This window comes from Plenodomus lingam (genome assembly GCF_022343315.1).
Source record: "Plenodomus lingam strain CAN1 chromosome Unknown contig_11, whole genome shotgun sequence".
Classification (NCBI taxonomy): Eukaryota; Fungi; Ascomycota; class Dothideomycetes; order Pleosporales; family Leptosphaeriaceae; genus Plenodomus; species Plenodomus lingam.
In genome coordinates this window covers 711,338-725,874 of record NW_027093929.1, presented here as the reverse complement: position 1 = coordinate 725,874, position 14,537 = coordinate 711,338, and the positions used below count along the sequence as shown (strand labels likewise).

General features: G+C 51.4%; 7 protein-coding genes across 7 annotated transcripts; 4 read left to right on the top strand and 3 right to left on the bottom strand.

Moving 5' to 3' along the window:
• Positions 1-82: 82 nt before the first annotated feature.
• IAQ61_000667 (uncharacterized protein) lies at positions 83-2,263 on the bottom strand (the record flags this gene model as incomplete). Its single annotated transcript, XM_003842649.2, has 4 exons — positions 83-1,049; positions 1,097-1,526; positions 1,575-2,100; positions 2,189-2,263. 4 exons carry the CDS (start codon positions 2,261-2,263, stop codon positions 83-85), a joined length of 1,998 nt encoding a protein of 665 aa, XP_003842697.2.
• Positions 2,264-2,672: 409 nt separating this feature from the next.
• Positions 2,673-3,014, top strand: IAQ61_000666 (uncharacterized protein; the record flags this gene model as incomplete). Its single annotated transcript, XM_066094772.1, has 2 exons — positions 2,673-2,744; positions 2,885-3,014. The coding sequence occupies exons 1-2, from the start codon at positions 2,686-2,688 to the stop codon at positions 3,012-3,014; spliced, it is 189 nt and encodes a 62-aa protein (XP_065955080.1). The 5' UTR covers positions 2,673-2,685.
• Positions 3,015-4,456: 1,442 nt separating this feature from the next.
• On the top strand, positions 4,457-6,804 carry IAQ61_000665 (uncharacterized protein; the record flags this gene model as incomplete). The annotated part of the gene is made up of 5 exons (XM_066094771.1): positions 4,457-4,731; positions 5,002-5,126; positions 5,599-5,863; positions 5,934-6,182; positions 6,406-6,804. The coding sequence occupies exons 1-5, from the start codon at positions 4,495-4,497 to the stop codon at positions 6,802-6,804; spliced, it is 1,275 nt and encodes a 424-aa protein (XP_065955079.1). The 5' UTR covers positions 4,457-4,494.
• Positions 6,805-7,895: 1,091 nt separating this feature from the next.
• IAQ61_000664 (uncharacterized protein) lies at positions 7,896-8,435 on the top strand (the record flags this gene model as incomplete). Its single annotated transcript, XM_003842651.2, has 1 exon — positions 7,896-8,435. One exon carries the CDS (start codon positions 7,896-7,898, stop codon positions 8,433-8,435), a length of 540 nt encoding a protein of 179 aa, XP_003842699.2.
• A 1,747-nt stretch (positions 8,436-10,182) lies between these two features.
• On the top strand, positions 10,183-10,791 carry IAQ61_000663 (uncharacterized protein; the record flags this gene model as incomplete). Its single annotated transcript, XM_003842652.2, has 1 exon — positions 10,183-10,791. The coding sequence occupies one exon, from the start codon at positions 10,183-10,185 to the stop codon at positions 10,789-10,791; it is 609 nt and encodes a 202-aa protein (XP_003842700.2).
• A 927-nt stretch (positions 10,792-11,718) lies between these two features.
• On the bottom strand, positions 11,719-12,681 carry IAQ61_000662 (uncharacterized protein; the record flags this gene model as incomplete). Its single annotated transcript, XM_003842653.2, has 1 exon — positions 11,719-12,681. The coding sequence occupies one exon, from the start codon at positions 12,679-12,681 to the stop codon at positions 11,719-11,721; it is 963 nt and encodes a 320-aa protein (XP_003842701.2).
• A 315-nt stretch (positions 12,682-12,996) lies between these two features.
• IAQ61_000661 (uncharacterized protein) lies at positions 12,997-13,873 on the bottom strand (the record flags this gene model as incomplete). Its single annotated transcript, XM_003842654.1, has 3 exons — positions 12,997-13,162; positions 13,219-13,700; positions 13,769-13,873. The coding sequence occupies 3 exons, from the start codon at positions 13,871-13,873 to the stop codon at positions 12,997-12,999; spliced, it is 753 nt and encodes a 250-aa protein (XP_003842702.1).
• Positions 13,874-14,537: the final 664 nt, after the last annotated feature.

Here is a 14,537-nt window from a genome sequence, read left to right as displayed (position 1 = left end):
ACATCTTCTGGTGACCGGTTAATACAACCTTGTAGCTCAAGCCTGTTACGCCCGCAAAGTCTACGCTATACTTCTCTGACCATCATTTACCCTTGTCCTCCCTCAGGCTTACTATTTGATTAAGTACAATCCTGTCTTCTGTTGAGTCAATATCGACACAGAAGTAGGCCGTTCGCAGCGCCTGGAATCGAATGAGCGCATCCGAAGAACCACTTAGATCCAATGACGTTTCCTTGATAAGATCCCTGATACCTCTTTCGATGACGGCATGTTCGTACATGATTTCAGAATCAGGCCTGAGGTCATCGGCCCAGCCGCCAGTCTTCCAGTCCAGCGTGTTTGGTGAATCGGTCTTGAACAATGAGTTGTATAGACGAGCCGTAACTGGCACGGCTGTCTCCGCATCCACCCATTGCACGTAAGCTTTGGGTTTCTCGGTAGCGGGAACCTTGACGGCTTTGATCTCAGAGACCTTGCCCTTCGCATCCTTGGAGAACTCCGTTGCGCGGATGGAGAATGGGACATTATAGAGGCCAACAGCCTTGTTAGGTGCCAGTCTGAAGTAATCCTCACTGTCCTCTTCTCTGAAATCGGTGCGGTCGATGTAAACCTGCTCGCCAAGCTTGACTTTTCGCTCTCCAGGGATGGTACCCTTAGGATCGTATGGAACGGTCATTTCCTGTTCATCCTCGGTGGTAAAGTCTTCGATGATGACTTTGATCGGGTCAAGGACCAACATTTGACGAGGGACAGTGCGTTCAAGGTGCTTGCGAATAGAGGATTCAAATCGAGGTGGCTCAATCTCGGTGAGTGAATCCGTGACTCCAAGCTCCTCAACGAAGTTCAGCATGGCTTTTGCTGGTACACCACGACGTCGGAGTGCGACCATGGTGTATAGACGTGGGTCATCCCATCCGCGCACCGCTGGGGCAATCTTTTTGCTCGTTATAGTGCCATCTTCATTCTTCTTCTCCACAGTGGTCCCTTCAACAAGCTGGAGAATTCGGCGCTTGGAGAGAATCGTGCCACCTACACTTAATCGGCCAAACCTAACACTTGTTAACTCGTATCCTCGAATCCCCCGTAGTACACTTACTCCCGCTGCATCGGTCCCTTTTCCTCCGACTTGGGTACCTTCATGTCGAGCTGTTCCAGCAACCAGTCATACGATACACGTGATTGACGGAATTCTACTGTACATAGCGAATGCGTGATGCCTTCCAGTGCATCGCAAATGCAGTGGGTGAAGTCGTATGTTGGGTAGATTCTCCACTTGTCGCCAGTCCTGTGGTGATGGTTCTCCTTTACAATGCGATAGGCCGGCAGATCCCACATTTGAGGGTTACCCTCAGTCGGGTCCGTCAGCTTCTGCTTCATGCGCAGGAAAGCTTCTCCCGCCTGGTATTTGCCATCACGCATGGCTCTGAACTCAGTGATAGACTCTTCGATGGGTCGCGTGCGATGATCACAACCGTAGCGCTTGCCTCGATTATCCGGTCCTCCGCGCTGCATGTTAATCTCCTCTCCTATAGGAAAGTTAGCTCTCTGTAGTCAATTGCTAGGGAGTGCCATACTGGAGCAGTGGCACACATATGCGCCATCCTTTCTGATTAATTGCTCCGCCAGCTCATACAGTTTGTCAAAATTGTCGCTGCTGTAAGTGATCTTCCATGGCTCAAAACCCAGCCACTTCACAATATCCAGAATGGCAGTGAAGTACTTCTCCTCTTCTTTCTCAGGATTGGTGTCATCGTATCGCAGGTAACACACCCCATTATGATATTTCGCGAAGCCGAAATCAACGGCGATGGCCTTGGCGTGACCAATGTGCAAGAAGCCATTCGGTTCGGGAGGGAAACGCGTTCGAACATCCTTCACGGGCTTCTCTTCGTATATGCGCTTGAGCCAGCCTTCTGAGAAGATGCTGGTGGGCTCCGTCTTCGCCGCAGGCTTCGCTTGTTCCTTAGGCCGCAGAGCGTACGCAGCCTTCTTTGCTTTGGCTGCAGCCTTTTTGGCCTCCTTCTCGAGAGCACGCTTTGAGGGTCCTTTCTCCCCCTCTGCTGGCAGTGCCTGCGTTGGCGCTGTAGACTCGGACATTATCTATGTGAATTAGTAATTGTTTTGCGTGAAGGGAGCTTGAATGGCAAGTTGACTGTAGAGTCAAGGTGTGAATGGGGAGAGAACTTACTGCTAATCTGTTCTGACCTGATTCAAGGCGCGCGTACACTTTGTTGGAGGGGTATTTGGAGTTTTGGCGGGGCATTGACTCAAAAACACGCTAGCACCTGGTAGTTAGGACAGCCGCATGTAACACATCAACAACTATGATTAACAACTTCACAACACATCTACCAACATAATCCATAATCACACAGATTACGCCATTCCTGGGTTTCATTGGCGAATTCGAGGCACCCCTAGACTCGCACTCGATCTGCTGCTCGTTACACATAGTTTCTTCTTGCCATCAGCCCCAACCCCAGATGTAGCCACCACATACATGGAAGGCTCTCTCACAAGCTCAGCCTGATGTCTGTACTGGTTATGTGACTTGCCGCGACGCTGAAACAGTCAGCATGCTCTGTGTTGCTGCATTCACTGCAGACCAAGAGACCATACTTGATTACTATCGGCTCTCACAATTTCTCTACTTCCCGTTCCTCACCACATAGTAAAGGGCAGCCAATGCCAACGGGGCCCTTTGCCATGCATAGAATAAAGCGGCCCGCAATAGTACTGTTACTGTAATTAATCTATACAGATACTATCTTCTAGTATATAAAGGCTGCCTTGTTGTTGATACCCAACCATGTCTCAGTTACTTGCGCCATAGAAGTCTGCGAGCTTTGGATGCACTAGCACGATAGATAATCTCACTAAATAGAATTGGTGTCATCCTATTCGATGCGCGACTACAATGCCATGCTGCAGCTGCGTGGGCGGCTTCACACGAGTACAAACTTTCAAGCATATTGGTTAGTGTTGTGAACACAAACGGTAATGTTAGACTCTAGTATACATAATTCAAGACAACATGACCCTTCGGAGAAACCTGCTGTTCGCGGCTCCTGGTCGGGTCATACCTTATAGATTTAGCTTATAATTCGTTTCTTCGACGATTCTAGAGGGTGCCTACTTCTGGATTAAGTTACCGTCATCCGATTGATTTCAGTCATCGTTAACAGTGTGCCACCTATTGGAGACCTGTATAACCTTGTCAAGCGCAGCCACACAGCGATACTATGAAGGGCCGCGCTTCCGCTTACAGGAATGCTGTGTATAGGAAGTCATGATCTATTCCATATCAATGTGCTGTGGTGGTACGATCCCTTAGAGTGGTGCCGGGACGCCAGGACGCTTGGAGTGATGATTATGTCCTATACAACAACTCTGCAAGCGTAAGCAAACAATCTGCTTCTTATTGCGATTAGATCACTGCTACCTTTATATTACTGCCACTATACGGAGCGTTATTATGTCAGTAGTAGACTTTTTTGATAATTATCACACAATCCGCTTAAGAGGAGCAGGCCCATCTTAAGCACAGCCGTGTGGCTTAAATCGTTGGTTCACTGAATATCTGACGCCTTTCCATCTCTGGCGGCGAGCGCAAAAAGATACAAGTGTTGCGATAACACCATGCGGAAGCAGCTTAATAGAAGCACAAGGGTGCAGAGACACGTCATAGCATGTCTAATTCGTGCGAGGAGACCTGTTTGAAAAAGGTAGTACGTTACTAATCTCATCCCCGACTGTCTTAAAAAAATTTAGACGGGTGCTCCTGTATTTCTAAGTATAGGGTAAATATCTTAACAAGAAAGAGCTCTATGTTTATTAACTCACAATACTATGCCTTTGCTTCCTTACCGCGTGTCTTTAGATACCTCTTGTTTGTATTAACTCTAGCTATCTAAGTACTGCGGTTTTCTACTTAGAGACGGAAAGTTTCTTCTACACAGGCAGTGCGAGCACTTTCTGTAGCATTTGCTGCCAAAATTCCCCACCACAACTTGCAAAAAAAAATACATCTCGCAACACCCTCCACCAGCAAAAAAGCACACATCCAAGTATAGGACTTGGATGGCGACCTGTAAACCTGACTCTTTTTGTCGAGTTTGGTCTTCGGTGGGAATCGAACACGCAACCAGGTGAAGGACGGTCTGGAAGTTCTATCACTCCTACAAATATCGTAACAGATGATAGCTCTTAACCTCTCGACCAACTGCTGGTTGTCGTGTTGATGGAAGTATCGAGGATTAATGGGTATTTATAGGTGAGGTGGAGTTGGGTGGGTATGGGCGTGAGGTTTTGTATCGCAGTGTTGCAACAGCGCTGAAGTGCAAACGCACCCGTTTACAGCACACCTGTGCACATGTTTTGTGGTCCGCTCCTTCCGTTTTTGCTGCTACTGTAGACGGTAATTTCGTTAGTCGAATACTGACAGATTAGATACCAGACTGGCCTTCGAAGAGAGTGCGCCCGTATCACAACAGCATGCCCCCGGCAACGATCCACATACTTCTACTCGTTGAAGATCATGGCACAGCGCCAACACCCAACCAATATCTTGTTCCGCAAGGCCGCGTAACAAAATATATTGCCACAGCCTCGACCTTTGCCTATGCCTGCCACCTTGGGAATATCACGGCTCCCTCAATGAACCGACACAGTTCCTCGTCCGGCTATCCTAAGGATCTTCGCACCAGCTTCAGAACTCGCTCCGTGAAACGCGTAGATACTTTGCAGCGTTTCTGAACTGGTATACTGGCTCGCTGAAAATCGACGCCTGGTGCCCTGCGCGACATACCGCTCCTCCATCCGCCCAGGAGTGTGTTTATCTCATCCACTCGCATGCTCGATTCGGTCAACACCGCGCATAGAAATTATCAAATCATGTACTGAATCTTGTAGAACGCATTTTGCGTCTTTGTACGGCAAAGGCACGCTGTCGCAACACTTCACCATGCACTTATTGATCATCTACCTGATATTCCGGTCTAGTCAGGCAGCGATCGCGAAGCAGTTTGTTTTGTGTTACTTCAGGTGTGGGGGGACCATGGCGGAGGCCTCAAGACGTACTCATATGTGATTGAGTGTGACTTCGGTCAGGAGATTGACGGGCAGAAGTAAGGAAGGCAAGGTCGGTCGACGAGAGAGGACAGCTCAGTGAATGAAAATATGAGGGGTCAGATTGAGAGGGTAGAGCAATGGAGAAGAGCGTTGGAGTACGAAAGGGCGCACGAGCGTGACAAAGACTTTCAAAGGGAGGGAATGGGGATGTGAACTGTGGCAGGTTGGTGAGGCTAGACATTCTGTAATGAGATACGATGTCTTGGGAGCCGCATGTCCCAATGATCACATTCACTTTGGATTGCTTTGTCAGCGCTCGAAGGACTCTAAGCTTGCATATCTGTACTCATGTCTCGGTGTCAATGAAAGTATCGCCTTCTGGGTTATCCGCAACTTGATCCTTGCTGTCCAATATGGGATGAGACCGTGTTATTTCTCCGTTGTACACGCCAGTCCCCTCATGTGAAGACATCGACTAGCAATATCGATCAGCAAGGAAAAGGGAGAGCAAGGCTAGCCATCTCCAAGAATGACCAATCCTCCCGAGAACCCTACCCATCTGCACCAATTGAAACATCATCAACACCAAGTTTCCACCACGACTCACTCACGACCATTTCCCCACCCCCACCCTCATCCGCCACTCCCGCCCACTAACCCCTACCTCACCCTCCCAATCCGTACCATGAACGCCCATCCGATCCCAAAATCACCACCGCACGGCCCTCGAACCTCCCAATCGAGCCGAGCGCCCCCAGTCCAGGACCCCCGAACCATGCCTGAAAGTTGGCAGGTAGGGCCATTCCAAGTTTTGCACCGCAATCCACGGCCCTTCTGAAGATTGCTCAAAGCAGTAAATACAGGAATTATTGAAACCAGCCAGGTATGACGATTTGGCAGAGCGAAATGATGTAGAGGGACATTCAAAATGTTCCCTTTCAGATGACGTTGGCATTGTTGGCGTTGGATCGATCGAGGGAGGATTGCGGGAGGAGTCGATTGCGCTGGCTTGTGATTGGGTGGGCGCGAGATGGACGCGTGCGAGAGTAAGATGGCTGTGGAATATCGAGCGTCCGATGTCGATGGGTGAGGAATCGCCAGAGTCCAAGTTTGTCTGTCATCACAGTCTGGAGCAGGGCCACTGTGGCTGATGCTTCGCCATGGTTGGTGAGTGGGAATCGTGGTTGCACAGGAACACGCAATGCCAACTGCACGGCTGCGGAATACCTAGTTCGTCTATGGTGTCCAACGTCCTTTTCTTGGGTTCTATTTACTCTGGTTTGGAGCTGAAATTGGAGTTAGATTTCTGCTTTGAGACACGACTAACTATCGCAGTTGCGTTTCAATCTCTCTTTGCCGTCACAGGCCCAAAATATGGCTAGCAGCGGCAGTCTCCTGCACTTCCCAAGTACGGTCACCGCACGTGTCACAGAACAAAGGCGAACTGGTTGTTCGTCTCTCCAACAATTTGGAGGTGGCATGTATGATCCAATCACGATACTGTCTACGCGAACTGACAAGTCCTCATTTACTACAGCACGTGCTCATCATCTCAATTCCAAGAAGCAGTCAAATACGATTGGCGAGGCTCCCAATTCTGGCAATTGTCTCTCAAAATTGCCAATGAACAGCATGGGCAGCAAATACATGCATGGTTATCGCATTTCGTATAGACCCTTGCAAGCTTTATCTATCGTCTTGGAGGCGCTCGAATCGCAGCCTATCAACGAATAACAATCAGTTGTTCAAATGCTATCATACTTGTGTATCAAGATCTAAGATGGCCATCTTGGACCTGCTTGATCGCGCTTTTCCCACTCTGAGAGACTGGGCAACACATTCAATATGATGAGCTTCAAGTTGTGGTCGCTGAAAAATGGTGGAACAAGTAGCCTGTGGCTACTGAGTTCGCGTCGCTGACACCGTGGCACTCATGCCTACCGACGAGCCTGCCGGTATGGCTTCCCCCTTGTCACTTTGGTCACAAAGTCTCGTCGATTCGAATGGTGTCAAGCCTGTAACTCGACTACACACGTTTGCAGAGATCGGCCCTTGAACTGCTCGTACCGAGGTTTCTTTCTTCTCCAACCACTGATACATCGACTTTCACACTATCGTCTCTTAGGCGGCGTAATACAAAGTGGCTTGACGCCGCGAAAGCAACAAAACCTGTTCTAAGATCCTACAGCGTCTTTATATGCTCAGGACCGCCTTATCTTGCTTCGCATATGGAAGTCGACGAGAAAACATTGTACATGGTATTCCTATGTTCTACCTCTCGATCGAGCAATGTATAATTCTGAGACTCACATCACCACTCTCCATCTACACGCCTGATATTGACGATGATCGCGCAAATGCTTCTGCTCAAAACCGGGATCCTTTAAAATCAGCCATGGACTTACTGGGTGGATCAGGAGGCAAACTTCTGACTCGTGCATATCCAGCTCATTTTTATTTTGGTGGCGATTACCTTCGTGACTGCCCTCCGATACTGCGCAAAGGTTAGGGCAAAGCGACACCGACGAAAGATGGCTGCTTGCCCGCGGAAATTTGACTCTTGTGATCAATCTCGGATCAAACCGTGGAGCTTCCTCAGACATATCCTTGATGCCAGCATCTCACTGAGACGATACCGCAATACCACACATGCTACAGACTGGCCCATTACACACTCAAAACGACTTCGGGCAGCAATTGCTTGCATTTACCCCGTCAGCAACATTGCATGCTGTCTAGCCATTCCCAACCAACCCCACGCGCAGAGACTTGCCGCATTTCGCGGCCGATACAGTACTTTTGTGACCTTCAACCTGATTCTCACGATGTTGTTTGCACTCTGGAACAATCCACTCATCTGGCTCCTTCACACCAGCTACGACACTTTCAACTTCTTTCATCGATGGACAGCACGCCTCTTTCTCCTGCAATCACTGGTCCACGTTTTCGTTTTCGTTATCAACACGTACCATGTCGTTTACAATGAGCAAGCAGGCTGGCAGAGTATCGAATGGGTGTTTGAACACTCGCTTTCATACCAATGCGAACTAACCCACTTGATCGCATTCACGCTCATTACCGTCCTCTTCATCAACCCCCTCTGCCACGCCCTATACGAAACCTTCCTCTCGCTGCATCGTCTAGGCGCCGTCATCGCCATAGCAGGTCTATACGTGCACAGCAGCCAGCACGCACTCCCGCAACTGTCCTGGATCTCCTTGGCCATCGGGCTCCTGGCCGTGGAATACTTCGTGCGCATACTGCCTGCCAACTTTCGCTGGAGGGGGCAAACCTGGACGCAGGTGACAATCGAGGCACTACCGGGCGAAACGACGCGTGTCACCTTTGCACTCCCTCGGACGTAGCGCACAAAGCCTGGATCGTACGTTCACATCTATCTGCCGCGGCTTGCTTTGTGGTCCTCCCACCCGTTTTCGTTGCATGGACCGAGTCGTCCGGGTATGCACGACTGGGGCAGAAAAAGCCCCCTCTGAGATTTCGGCAAGAGGATTTCAAGATGGAGCGGGGGTCAAGTACCATATCCTGTGTCATCCGGGCTAGAAGCGGTATGACGCGCTCGCTGTACGAGTTGGCAGCTTCCATGAAAGCCGGGGGCGTGTGCTTGTGGGCTGCAGTGGAGGGCCCTTATGATGGATTCCACTCGCTCGATGCATACGACACCATTGTACTGTTCGCGGGGGGAATCGGTATCACGCATCATCTACCCTTTGTACGACATCTACTAGCGGGCTACAGCGACGCCAGTATGCGCGTGCAGGATCTCGGTCATATGGTGTGTTGCCAGTATCGATGCGGTTGAGTGGGTTCGCCCTTGGCTTGAGGTTGGCGCTTGGGGAGATGGTAAGGGTGGTGTTACCTGTGTGCTTTGATTTGTATAATCGGAGGTGCAATGTACTGGAAGTTTTTGAGGAGGAAATGCAGGCATGGGGTGGTAGTATGGCGGTGTCGGTGTGTGGGCCTCCTGGGTATAGTGAGGATGTGAGAGCTGCTGTAAGGCATGGGGTATGCCATTTGGATGTTGATTTTTTCGACGAGTCGTTTACTTATTGACGATGGCAATGTATTCATTCGCGATGATGACTTTTGGTGTGTTACGACACATCTCAAAAGGTGACAACTAATCTATGTCCTGGTGACGCTTCATTTTATGTTTCACACACATAATCACAAAATACTCCTCTGTAATCATCATTGACACCGTTGAAACCAGCACCATCTCAACAATAACCGAAGACCAAACAAAATACAGCACATTATTCTGCATGATACAAGGGTCTAAACACTATACCAATCTCTTACATGCGAGTCCCCTCCTCCTCTCTCTCACCACAGACCGTCCTGGTATGAGAACCTCAAAAGCCATTTGATACATGTGAGCCATAACTCCACCCAAGATCTAGCCACACATCTCAACAACCAGCAATTCTTCCAAAAAAAACACCATTACTCCCTCACTCACTCACCCCCTCACCTCAAACTCCTCCAACCCACAACCTCAATCCTCACCCTCGACCCCGCTATAATCCCCCTTCACCTCGACCTCCACAACCACCATATGCAAAACTCCCTCCACTCTCCCATAATCACACTTGCAATCCAAACCCCCAAATTCCTACCATACCCAACTCTACAATACGCACGTACGTCATTGCGTTGCGTTTGTCCTCTCACGCTATATTAGCCCTAACACTGTGGACAGGTGAAATAGGAAGGCGCGAGGATTCTCTCCAGTGACTTTTACCTTGGGACCGTTATAATCGACATCACAACACAAGCTGCAGCCACGTTTTGTTTGTCGGTGTTTGATCGACTGTCTGGGTGGATAAGAGGAGCTCACTGACTGCTGGAGTCAAGCTGCCACGGCACCGCGGCGACAATCTCGTGTATCTCGACATCTTGGGACAGCTGGTGCGCGGGCTGATAGGTACGTATGTTGTTTTCACGCGATCGAGGCGGAAAGAGTATTATACTGACGGCGCATGTTATGTTGTAGAGCGAGACTTCAATATTCCTGCGCCAAACAATCATCACCACAACACCACACACACACACACACACACATACCCATCCAACACCCCCCAAACCCCCAAAATGCCACCCCCAACCAATCCCCTCTCCCCCATCTTCTCCCCCACAACCGAACTCCTCGACCTCGGCCGCGAGCGCTTCGACCAAGCCACCGCGAATCCCACCTCACGCGACCACGCCCTCCTCCGCGGCCCCCAGCACACTCAACCATACATGCTGCCGACGGGAAAAGCACCACGGGGACTAGAAAGCAAGGTGTTTGCGTGGAACGTATTCCAGCATACGACAGAGGAGCGGGATGAGCGGGAGGAAGCGAAGGGGGATTTACATGAGGGGCAGTTGCATCGGTATAATAGGGCTGCGAGGAGGGAGGAGGAGCGGGGTGGGATGGGTGGTGGTGGTGGTGGAGGAGGAGGAGGAGGATTCACCAGCGCTGCTGCGACAAGGGGACGGGAAAGGGGAATGCCAATTCGCACCCTCACCAACCCTGCTCCCGGTACAAACAGCCCTCGAAACAACTCCGCCAGACCACTGACCCAGGCCCAACATCCCATCCATGCCACCGACGCTCTCTGCGCGGGCAGAAAGCCAGATGTCAGTGCTCCGCCGCTGGCCAAAGGATTCGCGGAGGAATTGGATAGGAGTATGTTTTGGGATGGGCCGATTGTTTGAGAGGGGAGTTGGGTTAAGTGGGAGGGGGGAGAGGTGGGGTTTTTGCGTGGGAGAGGGGGGGGGGGGGGTGGGAGATGCGATGTCATGATCAATTTGTGCGAGGGTTTGGTGCTGGTGCAAAGGGTGTGGAGGTGTGGAGTGGAAAAGGGGCGATAGATCGGCTGAGCTTTCTTGCTTGTTCATATCGGAAGAAGGGGGAGTGAATGAAGATTCATGTGCTCTTCTCCCCCTCCTCCTCCTCCCTACTGCACAAATGTAGCTATTTCAACCCACATACTCACACACTCCCTCTCAATCACCCACACACTTCTACTATAACACACCATACCCCGCCACACATCCCTCATCCCTCTCCTCCCTCAAAAGCCCACCTCAATCTTCCCCAAAACTCTCATCACCCGGCACCGGCACCGGCACCGGCACCGACATCCCTCTTCTTAAACAGCCCATGCACAACCCCACACAGACTCTCCCACAGCACCTGATCGCGTCCGCGCACCCACTCGACTGAAATCTCCCTTGCCAAGACCAGCAGTCTGATGCGGAATACAATCGCAACTGGCCTATTCATGTCTGGATCTGCACCGCCGTGGCCATTACCATCTGCACCGCCGCCCCCAACCCCCCTCATCCTCCGCTCAAAAGCCCGTCTATACCCCCTACTCCACACATTCCCTGCGGCCTCGCCCAGACCCGTCGATGATGTGGGGTCCCACGACCAGCGGAGATCGAGGGCGGAGAAGTGTGTTTGCAGGGTGCTGAGGGCGGTTTCTGAGGTGGAGGTTGGGGGTAGGGGGATGGTGTATGTGGTGGGGAAAGGGAGGTGTGAGTTTGGGAGGGAGGGGGGGCGGGATATACTCTGTTTTTCGGGGGACAGAGTGTTAGTTTGAGATGAAGGATGGTGAGGTTTGGGTTTGGGTTTGTGTTTCAGTTGTGGTGGTTTTTTGAGGCGGGATTGGGGTTGGGGGATATTGTTATGGCAAAGGCAAAGCTGAGCTGAATACTTACATTCTTCGGTCTCCAGTCGCCAAAACTCCATGCCACGACCCAGCGCTTCGTGCTCGCTCCTGTATCGATGACGCCAACAGCCCAGTTCGCGATACCGCGTTGTTTGAGCAGCGTGATGACGGCTTTTGCGCTTTCCAGCTTGCCCAGCATACTGCTGTACCAACTCACCTTTTCGCGGAGGACCAGACTCTCTTCCACAAGTCTCGTCACAAACCCCAGATCGCCGCCGGGACACACCATTTCGATGGGAGCGCCGGTGCACACGGCGTTTGGTTTCCAGCTCTTGCCCTCGCCTGTGAGGGAGTTGTGCATTTCAGACTCGCTGGTGAAGAAGGGGGGGTTGCAGATTGTGAAGTCGAGGGTGGACTTGCCGAGGGCTTGGAGCGGGATGAGTGGTTGGGAAGATGTGGTTTGGAGAAGGGTGGTGCGTGTCATGAGGCTGTTGAGAGCGAGGTTGCGGGCCGCAGAGGTGAAGGATGCTTTGTCGACGTCGGTGGCGCACATGTCCCAGTTGGGCCTGCTCTTTAGACACAGCATGGTGTAGATTGCGCTTGCGCCTGTGCCAATGTCTAACCCTACGACTTTGCGCTCGGGTTCATACTTGTTGGAGTACGAAGGCGAAGTGGAGTCGATGAGGCCTTGGATCCAGGATACATAGTTCCAGCGGTTGGGAATGGGCGGGCACAGGCGATCATTGGGGACATCTAGTTCGAGGCCAAATTCGGTTGTGAGAATAGCTTTTGAGAGTTTCCGTGTGGTGTCTGGATCTTGAAAGTCGAGCTTGCCCGATTTGGACTGCCATAGTTGCTTGAATTCTGGGTTTACTTTGGCGAGAGCTTTGAAGTCCACGGTGTGGTATGGCGGGCGCTGAGCCAGATCCATGATATGCCTACGCTATTGAGGGAGTTGAATGATCGTTGGCCGTGATCAGGAGATGTAAGGAACTGTTGATTGCAGTGAGGAGGTTTGAGGTCGTGTGTGAAAGTAGGGCCAACGCTTGGACCACCTCGTGGTGATTGGCGGAGGAGCAAGCCTGAAGGGAGGAGCAAACAGGACAGGGTGAAGGGAGTCCAACATGTACATGTGCAATTGATATACAGAGAACTAGATGAAAAAAGATACCAAAGACAACTCCCTCTGGCCCGCCTAGATGCGACGACATGTGTTCCCACGCCACAATGCAAAGTCTGGAATTCTCTAGATCAGAAACGGGCCATCATATGCGCCGTCTGGTTCCTGTAGCCGAACCAATTCCAGAGAAGGCACCAGGTTGGGCTTGTAGAAGCCGAGCAGCATCTCCATGTCTTCTTCTGTCAATGCACACAAGTCGTTGAGGGTGTACTGTTCGCAGACTTTGGACATCCTATCAAGGGGGATCAGAAGACGTGCACGTGCTGGGTAAGTGGAGTGATGACCTACCATTGCATGCGCTTTGGGCCTTCCTCGATCAAGGGGGCCACCTTGCGCAGCTTCTTTCGTAACATGCCCACTCTTTGCACAGCTGCGCCTATGTTATAGGGCAGACCAGCGGCAATCTGCCTCCTCACAATGTTGGCCAGCTTCGGCCCATTCCCATTGGTGCTGACCATGATCTGTAGGGGCCCATCACGGTGGACACTGCCGAAATAAAAGTCGCACTCTGGCGGGACATCTGCAATGTTGGCGGCTATTCGTCGTTCCCTGCACAATTTGTATATTTGCGACGAGGCTTCCGGGTCGTCGACTGCGGTCAAGACCATGTCGACGCCGTCGAGGTCGGATGGCTCGAACTTGCGGTCGACATAGTCTATTTGTTTTTGTTCGATGCGATAGGCGACTTCCTCGTTGAGGCCTTCGCGCGGGGAGACGAGGGTGATTTTGGCGTCGGCGTTGAGGACATTCACGATGCGACCGGCGGCGACCTAGGACGCTTGTCAATGGTCAATACTCTGGCGAAGATGGGAGATGGGCGCGAGAGGCGCGAACTCACTTCTCCGCCGCCGACGACCAAGACGCGTTTGTTCCTGATCTGCCATGCGAGGATCAGCGAACCTCCTCCCTGGATCTCCGGGTATGGACTCTTTGGCGCGGCCATGGTGGTGAAGAAGTCCAGAAGAGAGGAAAGAAAGATGGCGCGGCGATGGCGCCATTCAGTGCCTCCTGCGGTTCGGCGTCATGCCAAGCCAGCGCGGGCGGGGAGAGAAAGGCGACGGGGGGCGTTGGCGTTCCAGCTTGATTGCTATCGATACAGTGGCCGATTCACCGATGGGCAGGGACATGGGGGATGTTGTGAGCGTACAAGGGAAAGGCGTGCGGCGTGGTAGAGATGGGTAGATGGGTAGATGGGTAGATGGGTAGATGGAGTGTGGGTATTGTATGCTTGTACAGTAAGTAGTAGAGAGTAGTAGTGGTAGTGGTAGAGTTGGACCCCATCATGGAACACACCGGTAGTTTCTTTTCTCCACATACCTAGGTATCTGCAGCAACCAGGACTAGATCTGTAGGTAGTAGAGTACTGAGTCGTCTGCTTACTCTAGCTAGCTATTCTAGTACTATACCCAAGGTATGGTAGGTAGAGTAGGTAGCTGACACGACAGACATGTTCCTGTGTTCCAGAATGCGAAGACAAGAAAGAAGCCGGCAGCACGCTTACCACTTGGGTCCCCTTAGCATTCTGCCCAGGCACAGGACTTGCTACACACCCTAGAGTATACGGTACATACATGGCTAGTCTCCTAGAGGAACGAGAGCACCCTCCA